The 21,763-nt window shown below is 42.2% G+C and overlaps 1 protein-coding gene across 1 annotated transcript in view; it reads right to left on the bottom strand.

Moving 5' to 3' along the window:
• The window catches only part of CHDH (choline dehydrogenase), a 72,882-nt gene that overhangs the window by 9,674 nt on the left and 41,445 nt on the right, over positions 1-21,763 (bottom strand). Inside the window, exons 2-5 of the mRNA XM_082638775.1 lie at positions 15,290-16,048; positions 14,512-14,663; positions 13,622-13,751; positions 12,533-12,667 (exon numbers count right to left, since the gene is read on the bottom strand). Of these exons, the coding sequence (XP_082494901.1) occupies positions 12,533-12,667; positions 13,622-13,751; positions 14,512-14,663; positions 15,290-15,992 (1,120 nt within the window). The 5' untranslated portion in view covers positions 15,993-16,048. The remainder of the gene's footprint in view (positions 1-12,532; positions 12,668-13,621; positions 13,752-14,511; positions 14,664-15,289; positions 16,049-21,763) is intronic.

The following is a 21,763-nucleotide window of genomic DNA, read 5'->3' as shown; positions in this document are numbered from 1 at the left end:
TGAACGTGGTTATAATTTTTATGGTTTCTGTCTGAAACATTACTAGCTTTTAATCTGTGTTTTCCAGATATAGAGAAACCCCCTCAAACTAATTATGACTTGTAGCAATTTGGTAAATTGTACCTTTGTAAGCAGAATTGAAACACTTCTCTTTTCTTTCTACCTGATCCCTCCAGAGATTGCAAACTCTTAGGTTCCCAGCAGCTGTCTAAGATAAATTAGTAAAGCCACCTCCTAACAGGTGCAGGAATCTCAAGTTATTTTGCGGACCTCAAAAAGGGAGGGACTCACCTAAATCTATAAGGCAAAATCTGTGACAGGCCCTGGCATAGCTTTCCTGGCCTTGGGAGGCCTTTTATCAAACTTAATTTGCAGACAAATTAATCTTGATTTGGATATATCTGATAAAAATGAGGGTAATTTTGGGGAGAAAGAGACATTTCAGTGGATATCAAATTCTAATTCTGTTTATTGAGGTCTGTATTCACTAAGACTCACTTCTCAGATAGTTCCTTGCTGTTATATTGTTGCAAAGTTTAATTGAATTATTAAAAGGACACTCTAAATTTGTTTCTGAAGCTTAACTCAGTAATCTATCCTTGGATGAAGATCAGATGCTCCATGATCTGCAACCGGAAGGTTAACACCAGGCTATGGTCATTTAAATTTAAAGGCTCTCTTATGTTGGGGAAATTAAACTGAACTAGGGATAACCAGCCTAGTAACACTAGGAAATTGGGCTGGGTGCCTTATGGACAATGCCAATATATACTGTCCCTTCAAGATAAGAATTGGTACACAACAGACTAAGTCAGATGAACTGGGATATACTGGGCTGCACCTAATGGAAGTTCTTGACTTAAATTTTTATGTATGACCTTACTAATACTGCTAGCTATGTTATTTTTTATATTGCCTGTTTTACAAAATTGTTGTTTCTTGCATTACCAAATGTGTGACTGAGCCTCTGATAAAATGATGATATATAGTTACATATGAGATCAATGATTGTTATAGTGTAACTCTAGATATGGGAAGAAGCATATCAGCATCATCCCTCCTAGATTTAATCTAACTAGAATGTATTTTACCAAAAACTACCTCCCTCATTCAAATAAAATTTTCTACACTAGTATCAGACCAAAAAGGCCTAATCAAACTATATTTTCTCTCATTCCTCTTTACCCTCACCCTAAGCATAGTTCTATTTAATTACCATGAGTAACCTCTATAATAACTAAAACACCAATAGGCAATGACCAACCAGTGACAGTTACTAATCAAGCACAATAACTATACAACGCCACAATTCCTATAGCTTCTTCACTAAAAAATCCAGAAGCACCTGTATTATAAATCACTCAATCCTCTAGCCTGTTAAACTTGAAATACAATCTCCACTTCCTCATCTTTTAAAACATAAAATACCATTGAAAATTATATTATCAACCCTGAAAGAAATATACCTAAAACAGTCTTCTTAGAAACTCAAACCTCAGGATACTGCTCAGTAGCTATAGCTGTTGTATAACCAAACACTACCAACATCCCCCCTAAATAAATCAAAAATACTATTAAACCCAAAAACGAGCCACCAAAATTCAACACAGCCCCACAACCAACAAACACCACCACCCACAATCAACCCAAGTCCACCATAAATAGGCAAAGGTTTTTTTTGTTTGTTTGTTTTTTTGTTTTGCTGTACGCGGGCCTCTCACTGTTGTGGCCTCTCCCGTTGCAGAGCACAGGCTCTGGACGCGCAGGCTCAGCGGCCATGGCTCACGGGCCCAGCCGCTCCGCGGCACGTGGGATCTTCCCGGACCGGGGCACGAACCCGTGTCCCCTGCATTGGCAGGTGGACTCTCAACCACCGTGCCACCAGGGAAGCCCTGCCCACTTTTTAAAAACCATTTACTGGATTTATTATTTATTTATTTATTTTTAATAGATCTTTTTTTTGTTGTTTTTTGTTTTTTGTTGCGGTACACGGGCCTCTCACTGTTTTGGCCTCTCCCGTTGCGGAGCACAGGCTCCGGACACGCAGGCCCAGCGGCCATGGCTCATGGGCCCAGCCGCTCCGTGGCATGTGGGATCTTCCTGGACCGGGGCACGAACCCGTGTCCCCTGCATCGGCAGGCGGATTCTCAACAACTGCGCCACCAGGGAAGCCCTAGGCAAAGGTTTTGAAGAAAACCCCACCAAACTAATTACAAAAATAGTACTTAAAATAAATACAGTGTATGTTATTATTATTCTTACATGGCCAATGACGTGAAAAATCACCGTTGTTATTCAACTATAAGAACACTAATGACCAACATCCGAAAATCACACCCATTAATAAAAATTATTAACAGTGCATTTATTGATCTTCCAGCCCCATCTAACATTTCACCATGATGAGATCTCGGTTCCATTTGTTTAGTATTACAAATCTTAACAGGCTTATTCCTAGCAATACATTACACATCAGACATAATAACCGCTTTCTCATCGGTAACACGTATCTGCCGAGATGTAAACTATGGGTGAGTTATCCGATACCTACATGCAAATGGAGCATCCATATTTTTTATTTGCCTATTTATTCACATAGGATGAGGCTTCTATTATGGATCCTATACTTTTTTAGAAACATGAAACACTGGAATCATCTTATTATTTACAGTCATAGCCACAGTATTTATAGGCTATGTCTTACCTTGAGAACAAATATTCTGAGGGGCAACAGTTATTACTAATCTCCTCTCAGCAATTCCATATATCGGCACAAGCCTTGTCAAATGAATCTGAGGTGGCTTTTCAGTAGATAAAGCAACTCTTACATGCTTCTTTGCTTTCCATTTTATTCCCCCATTCATTACTGCAGCACTAACAGCTGTCCCCTTACTATTCCTTCACGAAACAGGATCTAAAACCCCACGGGAATTTCATCTGACGTAACAAACTTCCATTTCACCCCTACGATACAACCAGAGACGTCGAGGTGCCTTATTACTAGTTCTAGTACTAATAATGTTAGTGGTATTTTCACCCGATTTATTAAGAGACCCTGATAACTACACCCCAGCAAACCCTCTGAAAACACCACCCATATCAAGCCAGACTGGTACTTCCTATTTGCATATGCAGTCCTGCAATCAATCCCCAATAAACTAGGAGGAGTACTGGCCCTAATCTTTTCAGTCTTAGTTCTAGCACTCATCCCAATGCTCCATATATCTAGACAACAGAGCATGACATTTTGACCTCTAAAGCATAATATTTCGATCTCTCAGCCAATACCTATTTTGAGGACTAGTAGCAGACCTGTTAACACTAACATGAATTGGAATACCCCTTCAGTACTACTGGACAGCTAGCATCTAGTTTATATTTCTTTTTAATTTGGGTACTAATGTCAGTAACCAGCATCGCTGAAAATAATCTGAGTGTTTGTAGTATATCTATTACCCTGGTCTTGTAAACCAGAAAAGGAGAATCACATTCTCTCCCTAAGACTCAAGGAAGAAGCTCCAGATCTACCATCAGCCTCCAAAACTGAATTTCTACTTAAACCATTCCCTGAAACTTTGTTATGGGACATTTACAAGATTATGAAGTACCATGTCAGTATTAAAATAACCCCTTTTTATCATAAACTACTATGTATTTTGTGCATATATGCACTACCACATTAATATGTACCTAATACCATATCGTACATAATGCATTATATGTATAATGTGCATTATTTACCCCATGCTTACAAGCACGGACATTATCTTACTGACAGTACACAGTACATTATATGTACAATCGTACATTATTTACCCCATGCTTATAAGCATGTACATTATCTTATTGACAGTACATAGCACATTAAGTCAAATCAATTCTAGTCAACATGTGTACCATATCCAATAGATCACAAGTGTAACCAGCAGGATGTGTGAAACCATCAACCCGCTTGGGGTGTCCCTCTTCTCGCTCCGGGTCCATAACTTGTGGCGGTTTCTACTAATGAACTTTATCAGACAAGTGGTTCTCACTTCAGGGCCATCTCACCTGAAAGAGCCCACTCTTTCCTCTTAAATAAGACATTTCGTCAGACCAACAACTAATCAGCCCATGCTTACACATAACTGTGATTTCATGCATTTGCTAATTTTTAATTTTTAAAGGGATGCTGTGACTCAGCTATGGCCATCTGAGGCCTTAACACAGTCAAATAAATTGTAGCTGGACTTTAATTGAATATTACTTACCAACAGCATCAACCATAAGGTGTTATTCAATCAATGGTTACAGGCCATAAGGAAATTACGGACACACATACACACACGTACATGGACGTACACACACACATGCAGTAAACGATGAATAACTTGTTTAACAAACCGTCTTTACCCCCCCACTCTACATCCCATGCTCTACATGCCTATAATGCCTTGCCAAACCCCCAAAACAAGGCAAAAACATATAAATACATAGAACTTAGCCATCTACTCAATAAACATGAACTGAATGCTCAGAATTAGATAGACCTAGAAAATAAACCCCAATCATACCAATCAACTACTTAGATATTTACCATTTATATAGACCACTTTTATCAAAATTTTAACACTAAATCCAACATAAACCAACCATATACATATTACTTCACTATGTAAAAACAGCTTGTTAGTGTAGCTTAAAATCTAAAGCAAGGCACTGAAAATGCCCAGATGAGTTTACCAAGTCCATAAACACATAGGTGTGGTCCCAGCCTTTCTATTAATTTTTAATAAAATTCACATGTAAGCATCTGTGCCCCAGTGAGAATGCCCTCTAAATCATTAAGATTAAAAGGAGCAGGCATCAAGCACGCTAATATGAGTAGCTCATAACGCCTTGCTTAACCACACCCCATGGGAAACAGCAGTGATAAAAATTAAGCCATAAACGAAAGTTCGGCTAAGTTATGTTAACTAGGGTTGGTAAATTTTCTGCCAGCCACCGTGGTCATATAATTAACCCAAATTAATAGAAACTCGGTGTAAAGTGTGTTAAAGAGTGATATAAAATGAAGTTAAATTTTGACTAAGCCATCAAAAGCCATAACTAAAATAGACTACGAAGGTGACTTTAGTATTTCCTGACTACAGGACAGCTAAGACCCAAACTGGGATTAGATACCCCACTATGCTTAGCCCTAAACCCAAATAACTACAAGAACAAAATTATTTGCCAGAGTTCTACTAGCAACAGCTTAAAACTCAGAGGACTGGGCTGTGCTTCCCACCCTTCCAGAGGAGCCTGTTTTATAATCGATAAACGCCGATAAACCTCACCAACCCTTGCTAATTCAGTCTATATTACCACCATCTTTAACAAACTCTAAAAAAGAATAAAAGTAAGCATAATTATCATACATAAAAATGTTAGGTCAAGGTGTAACCTATAGGATGGGAAGAAATGGGCTACATTTTTGTTTCAAGGATATATTTCTCACACACGAATTATGAAAACTAAAAACCAAAGGAGGATTTAGTAGTAAATTAAGAATAGAGTGCTTAATTGAATAAGGCCATGAAGCATGCACACACTGCCCATCACCCTCGTCAAGTATTATAATAATTTCCTATAATCTATTAGCAAATACTAATCATACAAGAGGAGACAAGTCCTAACAAGCATACTGGAAAGTGAGCTTGGATAAATCAAAGCGTAGCTTAAATAAAGCACCTAGTTTACACCTAGATTTCATAATTTATGAATACTCTGAATGAAATCTAGCCCAACACCTCTCCCCATATCTACTAATATAAGCAGACTAAATAAAACATTCACTCAACATTTAAAGTATAGGGGATAGAAATTTAAAGTATCCTCTGGCGCTATACAGAAGGTATTGGAATGATGAAAAAAGCATTAAAAGTAACAAAAAGCAAAGTTTACCCCTTGTAACTTTCGCATAACGATTTAACTAGGGAACATCTAACAAAGAACTTAAGTTAAATATTGGTGAAACCAGACGAGCTACTTATGAACAGTTTATTAGAACAAACTCATCTATGTAGCAAAATAAAAGATTTATAAGTAGAGGTGACAAACCTAACGAGCCTGGTGATAGCTGGTTGTCCAGGAAAAGAATTTCAGTTCAACTTTAAAAATTACCAAAATAATTACAAATTTTAATGTATTTTACAATGTTATCTAAATAGGTACAGCTTTTTAGAAATGGATACAATCTTATCTAGAGAGTAAAGACAACAACCATAGTTGGCTTAAAAGCAGCCACCAATTAAGAAAGTGTTCAAGCTCAACAATAACTTTAATACCAATAACAAGCAAACCAACTCCTAGATTTGTACTAGACTAATCTATTGACCGACAGAGGTAATAATGTTATTATGAGCCACAAGAAGTATTTCTCCTTGCATAAGTTTACATCAGTAACTAATAATATACTGATAATTAACAGTAAATAAATACAACTCAACATTAAATTATTTATTAAACACTGTTAATCCAACACAGGCAGGTACTCAAGGAAAGATTAAAAAAAGTAAAAAGAACTTGGCAAACGCAAACCCTGTCTGTTTGCCAAAAACATCACCTCTAGCATAACTAGTATTAAGAGGCACTGCCTGGCCAGTGACAACTGTTAAATGGCCGCAGTATCCTGACCATGCAAAGGTAGCATAATCATTTGTTCTCTAAATAAGGACTTGTACTTGTTAAGGGAGAGGATTTGAACTTATGGCCACACGAGGGTTTTACTGTCTCTTACTTTCAATCAGTGAAGTTGACCTTACCATGAAGAGGTGGGAATAACAAGATAAGACCAGAAGGCCCTATGGAGCTTTAATTAATTGAGCAAAAAAACCCTAACTAAACCACCAAGGGATAACAAAATTTTATGTGGGTTGACAATTTTGGTTGGGGTGACCTTGGAACACAAAAAAGGCTCTGAGTGATTAAAGTCTAGACTTACCAGTCAAAACATATCATCACTAATTGATCCAAAAAATTGATCAACAAGTTACCCTAGGGATAAGAGCTCAATCCTATTCTAGAGTTCATATCAACAATAGGGTTCATGACCTCGATGTTGGATCAGGACACCCCAGTGCTGTAACCGCTATTAAAGGTTTGTTTGTTCAATGATTAAAGTCCTACATGATCTGAGTTCAGACCGGTTTCTATCTATTATATAGTTCTCCCAGTATGAAAGGACAAGAGAAATAAGGCCCACTTTAAAAAGTGCCTTAAAACCAATTAATATATAATCTTAATTTAATTAATACATATAATATATTACTCAAGACCAGGGTTTGTTAAGGTGGCAGAGCCCGGTAATTGCGTAAAACTTAAACCTTTATAACCAGAGGTTCAAATCCTGTCCCTTAACAAAATGTTTATAATTAATATCTTAATACTTGTTATCCCCATTCTTCTAGCCGTAGCATTCCTAACATTAATTGAACGAAAAATTTTAGGCTGTATGCAACTTCAAAAAGGGCCAAATATCGTAGGACCATGTGGCCTATTACAGCCCATTGCTGATGCAGTCTAATTATTCACTAAAGAACCACTACAACCAGCTACATCCTCCATTTCCATATTTATCATTGCACCAACCTTAGCCCTAACCCTAAACATATGAATTCCCCTACCCACTTATTAATATAAATCTAGGAGTATTATTTATGCTAGCTATATCAAGCCTAGCTGTATACTCCATTTTATGATCCAGATGGGCTTCCAACTCAAAATACTCATTAATTGAAGCCCTACAAGCAGTAGCACGAACAATTTCATATGAAGTAACACTAGCAATTATTCTTATATCAGTCCTCTTAAGAAACAGGTCTTTTACCCTCTCAGCCTCCATCACAACACAAGAGCATTTATGAAAAATTTTCCCATCATGACCCTTAGCTATAATATGATTTATTTCCACTCGAGCAGAAACTAACCAAGCTCCCTTTGACCTAACAGAAGGAGAATCTGAACCTGTATCTGGCTTCAACATAGAATATGCAGCAGGCCCACTTGTCATATTTTTCTTAGCAGAATACGCCAACATTATCATAATAAACATTTTCCCAACAATCCTATTTCTAAGAGCGTTCCATAACCCCTACATACCAGAACTATACAAAATCAACCTTATCATCAAAACACTATTACTAACAATTTCTTTCCTATGAATTCAAGCATCCTACTCTCGACTCTGATACGATCAACTAATACATTTACTTTGAAAAAACTTGTGACTACTAATGCTAGCCATATGCATATGACATGTCTCACTACCTATTATAACATCAAGCATTCCTCCACAAACATAAGAAATATGTCTGATAAAAGAGTTACTGTGATAGAGTGACCTATAGAGGTTTAAACGCTCTTATTTCTAGAATCATAGGAACTGAACCTATGCTTAAGAATTCAAAATTCTTCGTGCTACCACATTACACCATAATATATAGTAAGGTCAGTTAAATAAGTTATTGGGCCCATGCCCCGAAAATGTTGGTTTATATCCTTCTCGTACTATTAAACTCCATCACCTTTATCATCATCCTAACAACCATTATCTCAGGGACCATAATTGTAATAACCAGCTCCCACTGACTACTTATTTGAATCAGTTTTGAAATAAATATACTAGCCATTATTCCCATTACAATAAAAAAGTTTACCACATGAGCTATAGAAGCATCCACTAAATATTTTCTAACACAAGCTACCGAGTCCATATTACTTATAATAGCCATTATCATTAACCTATTATACTCCAGCCAATGAACTATTACAAAAATCTTTAATCCAACAGCATCTATAGTAATAGCAATAGCCCTAACCATAAAACTAGAACTATCTCCATTCCACTTCTGAGTACCTGAAGTTACACAAGGCATCTCATTGACAGCATGCTTAGTCTTATTAACATGACAAAAACTTGCACCCTTGTCAGTATTATACCAAATCTCACCATCCATCAGCCTAAACCTAATATTATCCATACCATCTATTATAATCGGAGGATGAGGTGAACTAAACCAAACCCAACAATGAAAAATTATAGCTTATTCATCAATTGCTCACATAGGGTGAATAACAGCCATTATATTGTAAAACCCAACTATAACAATCCTAAACCTACTAATATATATCATAATAACACTTACCATATTCATACTATTCATTTACAGCTCAGTCACCACCACACTACCACACACAAAATAAAATACCCATTATTACAACCCTCATTCTCATCACCCTGTTATCAATAGGAGGTCTTCCTCCACTATCAGGATTTATGTCAAAATGAATACTCATTTAAGAAAAGACAAAAAATAACAATATTATTTTACTCACACTAATAGCTATCACAGTGTTACTCAATCTATACTTCTACATATGACTCACGTATTCTACAGCACTAACTATATTTCCCTCTATAAATAATATAAAAGTAAAATGACAATTTGATTTGACAAAACAACTCTCCTAACAACAGTAATTGTAATATCCGCAATACTCTTATCCCTTACACCAATCCTTTCAGTATTGGACTAGGAATTTAGGTTACACAGACCAAGAGCCTTCAAAGCACTAAGCAAGTATAAGTTACTTAATTCCTGCTCAATAAGGATTGCAAGACTATATCCTACATCAGTTGAATGCAAATCAAACACTTTAATTTAAGCTAAATCCTCACTAGATTGGTGGGATTACATTTCCCACGAAACTTTTACTTAACACCTAAATACCATAGTCAACTGGCTTCAATCGACTTCTGCTGCAAGAAAAAAAAAAAGAAAAGAAAAAAGCGGAAGAAGCCCCAGCAGAATTGAAGCTGCTTCTCTGAATTTGCAATTCAATATGTAAAATTCACCACAGCACTTGGCAAAAAGAGGACTCAACCCCTGTCTTTAGATTTACAGTCTAATGCTTACTCAGCCATTTTACCTACATTCATAAACAGCTGACTGTTCTTAACTAACCATAAAGATATCAGTACCTTATATTTACTGTTTGGTGCTTGGGCTGGAACAGTAGACACTGCCTTAAGCCTGTTAATTCATGCTGAATTAGGCTAACCTGGAACACTGCTAGGAGATGATCAGATTTACAATGTACTTGTAACAGCCCATGCATTTGTAATAATTTTTTTTTATAGTTATGGCCTATCACAGTTGGAGGCTTCAGAAACTGACTAGTCCCACTAATGCTGGGGCACCCGATATAGCCTTTCTCCATATAAATCATACAAGCTTCTGATTACTTCCACCCTCCTTCCTACTACTACTTGCATCATCAATAGTTGAAGCCAGTGCCGGTACAGGCTGAACTGTATATCCACCCTTAGCTGGAACCTAGCCCATGCTGGAGCTTCAGTAGACCTTACTATCTTTTCCCTACATCTAGCAGGTGTCTCCTCAATTTTAGGTGCTCTTAATTTTATTACTACAATTATTAATATAAAGCCACCCACTATACCCCAACATCAAACACCATTATTTGTAATGATCAGTTTTAATTACAGCTGTATTGCTGCTGTTATCATTACCTGTATTAGCAGCCAGGATTACTATGCTATTAACAGACCGAAACCTAAACACAACCTTTTTTGACCCCGTGGGAGGGGGTGATCCAATCTCATATCAACACCTATTCTGATTCTTCGGACAACTTGAAGTCTATATTCTGATTTTACCTGGATTTGGAATAATCTCACATATTGTAAATTATTATTCAGGAAAAAAAAGCCTTTTGGATATATAGGTAAGTATGAGCCATAATATCAACCGAATTTTTAGGATTCATCGTATGAGCTCACCATATGTTTACAGTAGGTACAGATGTTGACACATGAGCATATTTTACATCAGCCATTACAATTATTGCTATTTCCACAGGAGTAAAAGTATTTAGTTGACTAGCAACCCTTCATGGAGGTAATATCAAATGATCTCCCACCATAATATGAGCCCTAGGCTTCATTTTCCTTTTTGCAGTAAGTGAATTAACAGGAATTGTCCTAGCTAACTCATCACTAGACATTGTCCTTCACGATACGTATTATGTAGTTGCACACTTCCACTACATATTATCAACAGGAGAAGTATTCACTATTATGGGAGGCTTTGTACATTGATTCCCACTCTTCTCTCAGGTTATACACTCAACTTGAGTAAAAACTCACCTTGTAATTATATTTGTAGCTGTAAATATAACCTTCTTCCCACAACATTTCCTAGGTCTACCTGGAATACCATGACAATATTCCGACTACCCAGATGCATACACAACATGAAATACTGTCACATCCATAGGCTCATTTACTTCACTAATGGCAGTAATATTAATAATTTTCATAATTTGAGAGGCATTAGCATCAAAACGAGAAGTCTCAACAGTAAAGCTAACATATCTCCCAGGAGAATTCGGGAGTGGCAAAAGAGGGAGGAGAAGACCAATCTCCCAGAGTCCTTCTTGCTGGAATCCATCTTGGCTGAGAGACGCACGCACCACCAGGAAGGACCCTGAGTCAGACTATGGGCCAAGCGAGATGACTGGCCAGAGACAAGCCAGAAACTAACCCATTACCATAAAACCTGAGCCTGCAAGGCATGTGGCACAGCAGTTCTCCTGGGTTCCCCCAGGCTCTCTGCCTTGGGGTTCCTTCCCAATAAAGTCTTTTGCTTTGTCAGTACGTGTGTCTCATCGGACAGTTCCTTTCTGAGTGTTTGTTAGACAAGAGCTTACTCTCCGGCCCTGGAAGGCCCTGCAACACCTGCACCGCCTCCTCCTCAAGGTGCTGCAGTCTCCCTGGCCCAACAAATTCGTTCTTCAAGCACACCCAGTGCCTAGCCCCGGGACCTTTGCACGTATTCTTCCTGCCTAACAGACCCCCTGCCACCATTCTCTAGTTTAACATCCTAATTATTCCTTCACTGTACTTAAAACTTAGCATGTTTACTTAGTTTCCTTCCATTGTCTCCACTAGAGCGTAAACTCCCTAAGAAAACCTGCCTTATTAGCACTTCTCACCATGTAGCACAGCACACGGTAGGTGTGCGAGAAATGCATGCTGAGTGAATAAGATTTTGAAGCACTACTTCCTGGCCAAACTCAGTACTCTGAGACCCAGCTAGAAACCGCATGGAAAATGCTGAGAAATAAGAGGCTGTAGTCCAGCATCAAGTGCCCTTTCTCTGCATTTTCTCCTGGCCCCTTGGGCCCCAGGCAGTGTCCAGGATGAGGCCATCCCTATCCATCCATCAGGAAGGGCAGCACCCAGCCCCTGCAGAGTCTCACCCCGGGTAAGCCCTGTGTATCACGTCTGGTCCTCACACCAACCTGCCACACAGGAACTGCATATCCCCATTTTGCAGATGGGGAAACTGAGGCTCAGAGAGCTGAAATAAATGGCATAGCTCAGCTCTGAACCAGCAATCTAGAGCCACAGCCTGGGCTAAGCACCTCAGGAGGGAGGCTGTGCTGCCCACAGAACATCTCTCCCAAGGTCATGGATGAGCACACCCACCTGTGAACTTCCAGAGCCACTCCAGGCCAATCCGGACCTTCCTCAAGGGCTTCTGTGCTGAGTGGAGGGTGATGGGGGAGGTGCACGCCTGCTGGATGTATATCTCCAGGTGGTCTTGGAGGTTCTGGCCAACTCCTGAAACCAGAAGGGGTGGTTAGGAAAATGTCTCCCAAAGGGGCTTAGCTGGCCTCTCAACATCCCCTGGTTTTGAAAACTTTTCCTCCACCCACTTATCTGCCAGGCCAGCTCCTGCTCATTCCCAGGGACACCATTCCCTCACTCCCAGCCATGTCTGGCCCTCTCAGATGCTGCCAAAGCTGCCTGCCCTTGACACTCGCTCCCAGAGCAGCACCTGTAACCATCCAGGTGCCTTCCTGCTAAGCAGCACCCTCCACCAGGGCAGTGCCCACGCCTCCAGCTGGCACCACTCAGTGAGCTGTCCCGGAACAGCTGACCCTGCACCCTCACCCCTGGCCTGGGGAAGGAGGGAAGCAGGCCCGTCATGCTGTGCAGACCCAGCATGAGCCCATCCAAGCTCAAGGGCACACTGGGCAGGTCACTGTCATGGACCAGCACTTTCAAAGACCTCTTATGATAAAGCTTCAAGCTCTGGGAGCTTGAGTTATAAGAGAGGGCAAGAAGGCCAGGCTCCAAAGGGCATCAGAAACAATCTATGAAATAAATATTAGGCCTGGGAGAACCATCTGAACATGAACAGCATGTCAGGGTAGCTGGTGTGTCCTGAGGATGGAAGACACAAAGGCCCGGACCCCTCTTGCCACAGGGCTGCCCTGTTGACCTGCCTGAGCCTGGCCCAGTGGGCTTTACGGGCAGATGCTCCCTGCTAGAGGTGCCTCACTGCTGAGAGGGATGGGATGTCTGGGGAAGGGAGGAAAACAACACAAAAGCTTGGGGTTTCGCTGGGGGTAGGAGTCCAGCGAGGCATGGGGGAACTTCAGGCTTGCGGGAACAGTGTGACAGTTCTGAGGAGCCCTGACTCCTGTCCCCTCCCCACTCCATGCTAATAAAGTATAATAAACTTTTATTTAACAGGGACACCTTTGGGGCACGGTGGGGAAGGGAGCTCACCAGGCAGGTGGCACACCACCGGGATGCCCAGTTGCTTGAGGTCGTCTGCATTGCCCACGCCTGACAACATGAGCAGCTGTGGAGAGTTGATGGCACCTCCACTCAGAATCACCTCCTTGCTGGCGTAAGCCTGGAAGAGGCGAGGAGCCATGCAGGTCACACTTTCACAGAAAAGCCAGTCAGAACCCCAAGAATATGGCCTTGGCATGACGTACCCACATGGTGGGTGGGGATCCTGCTTACAGTCTCCAGAGCAAGGAAGAGGATGCTCAGGGCGCCACTAGGTGAAAGTAGCCCACACGTGCAGCTGTGGGTGTGTGTGATCATAAATCAAGCATGGTTCATACTCTGATATATTCTGCAACAGCCTGACAGTAACGATGGTCTTAATTAAAAACAGGACTGTAGAGCTTAAATGAGATAAATGAAAGCAGGCACTCAAACAAGCAGTTTAAATAAAGCACATGGTGAGCAAGATCTTCACGTGGGATGCAGAACAATCCCCACGTGCTCCTAAGTGGAAAACAGCAACAGTGCAGAAATAGGGAGTGTGATCACAGGTATGGTTTTTAAAGCCTCTAATATAAACCTATCAATTTCTGGACAAGTGTGGAAGGCAATAGCAGAAAGAGGTTCATGGGGGCACTCATGCCCAGGCACCATGGGCCCTTTGCAGGTGGCTAGACTGGGGCTTCCTCACCTCTGCCAGGCCACCACCTCCTGGGGACAGTCTTTCAGGCTGTTGCCACCAGCCGCTCACTCCTTATCATCATGTTGATGGAGACAAGGACATGACTCCTGGCCACCCACACTGACTGAGTGTGACCACGGGGTCACTGCCGATTCCCTCCCTGCCATGTGAGCTGCCCATGTGGTGGTAATTCACTCACCCTGTGGCTCTGGCCGTTCTTGATGTACTCCACACCCACCGCACGGGTACCTTCAAACAGCACCCTTCTCACAAATGTCTGGGTCTCAGCCGTGAGGGTGGGGCGGCTCAGTGCCGGATGCAGGTACGCGCAGGCCGTGCTCCAGCGCTTGCCTGCAGGACAGAGCAAGGAGATGAGTCACAGCCCCAGCCTGTTCCCTAGGCACCTATCGTGGAGGGGGAGGTGGGGAAGGACTGCAGAAAGAGGGAATTTCCCTTCCCCTGACTGCAAGCTCTGCCTTCAAAGGCAGGCTGAGACCAAACTACCCTGTCCAATTGACATCCTGGGGCCCCTGGATGCAGGTGGGAAAACATCCCTCACCCTTGACAGGACGACAGAGACCAGGAGTGGCTGATAATGAGAGCCCTGGGTCCACCCGGGCCTTGCCTCTGCCCTGCTGCAAGGCCCGTCACTGCTCTGTGCCTCAGTACGCCCATCTGTAAGGCTTTAAAACTTGAGGCTGTGTGGCCGAGAGCTGCCTCTTCATTCCACACCAACAGGGACCAGAGGATGCCCAAGGGGTCACCATCTCCGAGTCACTTCTCATTGGCTTTGAATGGTATTCTGTGGCCTGTCGCCAGTGTAATCTGTCACATCCCCTCCACCTCAAACCAGCCCCAGTCTGTCCACACTTACTGACCATGACAGGTGGGGGCAGGAGGGTCGGGACTCTGATAGAGCAACGTTTCGTTTTTAGAGGAGGAACCCGGGAGATGGGGAATCGGAGGCCTCACGCTACCTTCGTGGATGGTCATATCCATCCAGCCGAAGCCCTCTTGCTGGAAGCCGTTCATGTCCTCAGTGAGCGGGTAGCCGGCCTCCTGCGCCGCCTCCAGGAATGCGCGGTGCAGCGGGTGGCCGCTCTTGCCCCGGGACACCCGCAGGGGACCGTCGCCGCCGCGGTACCTCCCGGCGCCCAGCTCGTGCGCCTGCGCCTTGCGGAAGTAGGGCAGGCAGTGCGCGTAGTCCCAGCCCGCCGCGCCCTCCCGCTGCCAGCGCTCGTAGTCCTCAGCGTGCCCGCGGACGTAGACCATGGCATTGAGCGACGACGAGCCGCCCCAGACCCGGCCGCGTGGCCAGTACAGCACGCGGCCGTCCAGGCCCGGCTGCGGCTCCGTGTGGTAGCACCAGTTGTACCTGTCATCGCACAGGTTGGCCACGAGGGCTGCGGGCATGTGGATCTTCCACAGGAGCCGCTTGCTCCCCGCGTACACATCCCTGGGCCCGGCCTCCAGCAGCAGCACTCGCTTGTCGGGGTCCTCCGTGAGCCGGCTGGCCAGCACGCAGCCAGCGGAGCCCGCACCCACCACCACGTGGCTGTACTCACCCCCAATCCGGGGGCGCTCGCTGGCCAGAGCACGGATGCCCCGGGGCCAGTGCTGCCCCAGGGCTCCCCATGGGCCGAGGCTCCCTTGCCTCCAGCCTCGAAGGATGCACCACATGCTTCCAGCCCAAGTCCTCTTACTTCCACGGAGGGGAATGTGACGATTCACTTTCCCTAAAACAGAAAAAGAGGTTTTGAAAAGTTTAACTCAGCATGCACTACAGAATCAGCCCAAAGCTAGGGCAGCAAAGGTCCCCTGCAGGCCCGCCAGGTGCCTGCCAGGCGCTGGGTGGGGCAGGCCTGGCTGGCACATCACTGCCCTGGGGAACCAGGAGGAACAAACGGAAGCACAAGCAGGGATATCAGCCCTGTGGGGTCTGCGCATATGGACCGACAGGCTCAGGGCTGGGGGCACTGGAGTGGGGAGGTCCCCAGAAAGGCTTCCCTGTGACATCTGTGCATGAACCTGGAGGCCGGGCAGGAGTCTACCTGCTGGAAAGCAGGGGCTTTCCAGGTTTACCCTCACTCCTCATCTGTTCAAGACAGTAGACAGTTGCTGAGTCCCTACCACGTGCCAGGCACCATTTCCTCTCTAGCAATACTCCGAAAACAAGACATCTGCTCTCAAAACTGATGGTCTGGGACTAGGGAGACAGACAAGACTTACATAAATAACCAAAGGAAGGTCAGGGTGAGAGGCTGGAGACTAAAGAGCTCAAAGCCTTTGACCTAAGGGCCCCAGAGTGCACGAGAGGGCTTTTCAGCAGGGGATGGGGTCAGAGCTACAATCTTTCAAGATCGCTCTGTTGAGTGCTGGAGTTTTAACAAACACCAATAACTTGTGGAGGATCCTTTCCCAACAATGTTCATATTAATCCCAACATGCTCAGTGCACAGAGGTGGAGAAGAGCCGAGATATCCCATCAAGACCTCCACTGACACAGGAACCTCTGAGAAAGCCCCACCCATGAGGCTCAGGCACACAAGGCCCACCCAAGACTGAGGCTGCAACAGGAGAACTGGAAAACCTCAGGAAAACCCTGATAAATCCCTCGACCCCTTCCACGAGCCTATATCAAGTAACAGAAGCAGCCTATCACTGGAGGCAGACTAAGAGGTGAGAGTGGAGAGAAAGGTTCCACCCCCCCACCCCCACCCCAATTCCTGCAGGCACAGGAGAAAGAGGCAGCAAGGCCTCCTAAAAGCTAAATCTGAAGCAGGAATTCTGAGAACCTTCCAGCGCTCCAGGCCTCATGCTAGCGCAAGGCAGCAGCAGCCCACAGCACAACTCCCGACTGGGAGTGACTCAACACTCCACACTAACGACCTGATAGAATAAAAGGCACGCCCTTTTCTAGGCATAAACGCTACTTACCTCAGTCCCTACTATCCTGGTACACACAAGGTCAGGCATTCAATAAAAAAATTAATAGACACAGAAATAAGAAAAAGAAATGACTCATTATAAAGAGAAAAGTAGTTAACAGAACCAGACCAAGGGGACCCATCCAGATGTTAGAACTATCAAACAAAGACTTTAAAATAACCAAGTTTAACATCTTAAAAGATTTAGTTCAAAAGGTGGACATGTTGAACAGATAGGCAATTTCAGCAAAAAAGTTGGCAACTATTAAAAAAGGCACAAACAGAACTGCTAAAAATAAAAAAAAAAAATTTAATTACCAGAAATGGATAATTTGACTGGACATAGCAGAGAAAAGAATAAGTGAAACCGAACATTAGGTTAATAAAAATTATCCAAAGGGAAATAAAAAGAGAAGAAGGAGTGAAAGAGGGAGAGAGAGAGAAAAGAGCAACTGAGAGTATGGGATGATATCAAACTGTCTAAAGTATAGATAACTGGAGACCCAGAAGTAGGAAAGGGATAAAGGGAAAAAAGAAGAGGGGGAGAGAGGAGGAGCAGAGGGAGAAGGGGAGAGAGAGGCAGAGAAGGACAGAGAAAGAACAGGGGAGAAAAGCTATCTGAAGAGATAAGTGCTAAGACTTTCCCAATATTAATGCAAGACAAAAACACCATAGATTCAAGAAGCTTAGAGCATCCCCAGCAAGATCAATACAAAGAGAAACACATCTAGGTACATCACAGTCAAACTGTGGAAACCCCAGAAAAAAATCATCAAAGCAGCTGCCCGCCCCCCAAAAAAACATATGTACAGAGGAATAAATTTAAGAGTGGCTGCAAACTTCTCATCAGAAAATTTACAATACAGGATCGGATCTAGATGGTGGGGGAGTAGGACAGGAAGCTCACCTTCTCCCGCAAATACATCAAAAATACATCTACATGTGGAACGATTCTCACAGAATACCTATTGAATGCTTGCAAAAGACCTCAGGCTTCCAAAAGAGCAAGAAAATCTCCACATCAGTGAGTAGGACAAAAGAAAAAAGAGAGAGAGAGACAGAGAAAGGAATTGGGGGCAGGACCTGTGCCCCCAGGAGGGAGCTGTGAAAAAGGAAATGTTTCTGCACACTGCTAAGTCCCCTCACTGGCGGCAGGGACTGAGGGCTGAGGCTTGGGCTTCGGGGGTCAGACCAGGGAGAGGACTGGGATTGGCTGTGTCAAGACAGCCTGAGGGGGCCAGGGTGTGCTCACCACAACTGAGGGAGTATGGGAAGAAGCCTGGGCCCGCCAGAGAGGCAAGGCACCACCGTTGGGTGGCATGCAAAGAGAGGGGCAGGGCCGCCATAGGAGCTTCTTTCTCCATGTAGGGCACCGCCTACTGGAACTCTGAGGGCAGGTGTGAGCCACCGTTGCCACCTTGGACTCCAGAGGCGGGCATGGACCGTTGCTGCCACTGAGGGTCCCTTGACTGGGCACCAAACACTGCCCCTGCCTTCCCGGGAGCCGGCGTGGGCCACACACCTGCACACCCCCTGTCAAGGGGATAACGGCTAGCACACACTGAGGAAACAGACAGCAAGCATCCAAACCAAAAACAGCCCTCACACCAAAAAAATATTAAACCCACAAATGCTACATAGGGATGCTCCCGCATATAAATAGCCCTCCAAGACCACAGTAGATAACTGTTTCTCCTAAAATCACAGAGTAAGAGAAATATAAGCAAAATGAAGAAGCAGAGGAACCACTCCCAGTTAAAAGACCAAGAGAATTCCCCTGAAGGAACAAACAATGAAACAGACCTCTTCAGTCTATTCAAATTCAAAAAAGAGGTGAACTAACACAACATTGTAAAGCAATTATACTCCAATAAAGATGTTAAAAAAAAGGAGGTGAAAATGAAAATACTGAAGAAATTAAGAAAGGCTATCAAGAGAAATGCAGATTACTGTAAAAAAGGAACTAGAAACTATAAGGAGAAGCCAAGAATAATTAGAAAATTCATTTGCTAAGATGAAAGCTGAGCTAAAGGCAATGAATAGCAGAATGCATAATGCAGAAGAAAGAATAAATGATCTGGAAGACAGAATAGTGGAAATTATCCAATCAAAACAGCAAACAGAAAGCCAAATGAAAAAAAAAATGAAAACAATATAAGATAACATAAAGCATGCCAATCTACACATAATAGGGATTGAAGAAGGAGAAGACAGAGAAAAGGGGATTGAAAATGTATATGAAAAAATTATGGCTGAAAACTTCCCAAACCTAAAGAAGGAAACAGATATCCAGATACAGGAAGCACAGAGGGTCCCAAACAAGATGAACCCAAACAGACCTCCACCAAGACATATGATAATAAAAATGGCAAAAGTTAAAGATAAAGAGAGGATTCTAAAGGCAGCAAGAGAAAAACAAAGAGTTAATTACAAGGGAAACCCCATAAGGCTATCAGCTGATTTCTCTACAGAAACACTGCAGGCCAGAGGGAGTGGCAAAATATTTTCAAAGCCTTAGAAGAGAAAAATCTGCAATCTAGAATACTCTACCCAGCAAGATTATCATTTAGAATAGGAGAAGAAATAAAGAATTTTTCAGACAAGCAAAAACTAAAAGAATACAGCAATACTAAACCTAACCTAAAAGAAATATTGAAAGGTCTTCTTTAGATAGAAAAGAAGCAAGAAGATATATAAAGGAGGAAATCACAATTGGAAAGTAAATCACTTAAATTAGCCAGTATACAGATCAAAAAGAAAAAAAACAAAAACCTATTTGTGAAAGCGATGATAAAGAACAGCAAAAGGATAAACATGAAAATGTAAAAAAGGACATCAAAGTCATAAAATGTGGGGAAGGAGAGTAAGAAAATGCAGTTTTGTTTTTTTTTAAAGAATGTGTTTGAACCTATATGACTATAAGTCTAAAGCAAGAAGATATAGGGAGGGGTTAACATACTTGAAAAACAGGGCAACCACAAATCAAAAACATACAATAGATTCACAAAAAACAAAAAGAAGAGAACACAAGTATAAAATAAAAGGCAATCATCAAACCACAAAAAGAAAAAGGAACAAAAAAGAAACAGAGTCAACTGGAAAACAAGATTTAAAATGGCAATAAATACATACATATCAATAATTACCTTAAATGTCAATGGACTGAACCCTCCAATCAAAAGACGTGAGTGGCAGACTGGATTAAAAAAACAAGAGCCTACAATATGCTGCCTGCAAGAGACCCACCTTACGGCAAAGGACACACATAGATTCAAAGTGAGGGGATGGAAAATGATATTTCATGCAAACGGAAATGACAAGAAAGCGAGAGTTGCGATACTCATATCAGACAAAATAGATTTTAAAACAAAGGCCATAGAGAAAGATAAAGAAGGACACTATATAATGGTAAAAGGATCAATACAAGAAGAGGATTTTACACTTGTCAACATATATGCACCCAATATAGGAGCACCCAAATACATAAAACAAATACTAACAGACATAAAGGGAGAAACGTAATGAAATAAGAGACTTTAACACCCCACTCACATCAGTGGACAGATCTCCTAGACAGAAAATCAATAAGGCAACAGAGATCCTAAATGATACAATAGAACAGATTTAATTGATATTTTCAGGATATTACATCAAAAAAAACCCCACATATTTTTCAACTGCACATGGGACAGTCTCTAGGATTGACCACTTACTAGGGCACACAACTAATCTCAGCAAATTAAGGAGTATAGAAATTATTTCAAGCATCTTCTCTGACCACAACAGCATGAAACTAGAAATCAACCACAGGAAAAGAAATGAGAAAAAAATAATTTCATGGAGACCAAACACCATGTTACTAAAACCAATGGGTCAACAAGGAAATCAAAAAGGAAATTTAAAAATACCTTGAGACAAATGACAATGAAAAGACAATCATACAAAATTTATGGGAGGCAGCAAAAGCAGTTCTTAGTTCATAGTGATACAGACCTTCCTTAAAAAATAAGAAAAATCTCAAATAAACAACCTAACATACCACCTAAAAGAATTAGAAAAAGAACAAACAAAACCAAAAGTCAGCAAAAGGAAGGAAATAATAAAGATGCAGAAGGAAATAAATAAAATAGAGATTTAAAAAAAAGAAAAAAATCAATAAAATCAAGAGCTGGTTCTTTGAAAGGGTAAACAAAATTGACAAACCTCTGGTCAGGCTCACCAGAAGAAAAGAGAGAGAACCCAAATAAACAAAATAAGAAATGAAAAAGGAGAAATCTCAACTGATACAGCAGAAATACAAGAAAAAAAAAAAAACCCATAAGAGAGGGAATTCCCTGGCAGTCCAGTGATTAGGACTTCGCACTTTCACTGCTGTGGGTCCAAGTTTGATCCCTGGTTGGGGAATTAAGATCCTGCAAGATGCATGGTGTGGCCAAAAAAAATTTTTTTAATTAAAAAAAAAAACCCATGAGAATACTATGAACAATTATATGACAACACATTTGACAACCAAGAAGAAATGGA

Source organism: Mesoplodon mirus, assembly GCF_964341445.2.
Source record: "Mesoplodon mirus genome assembly, chromosome: 12".
NCBI classification, from domain to species: domain Eukaryota; kingdom Metazoa; phylum Chordata; class Mammalia; order Artiodactyla; family Ziphiidae; genus Mesoplodon; species Mesoplodon mirus.
Note: the sequence above shows the minus strand (reverse complement) of the source record. Positions and strands in the feature narration are given on the sequence as shown.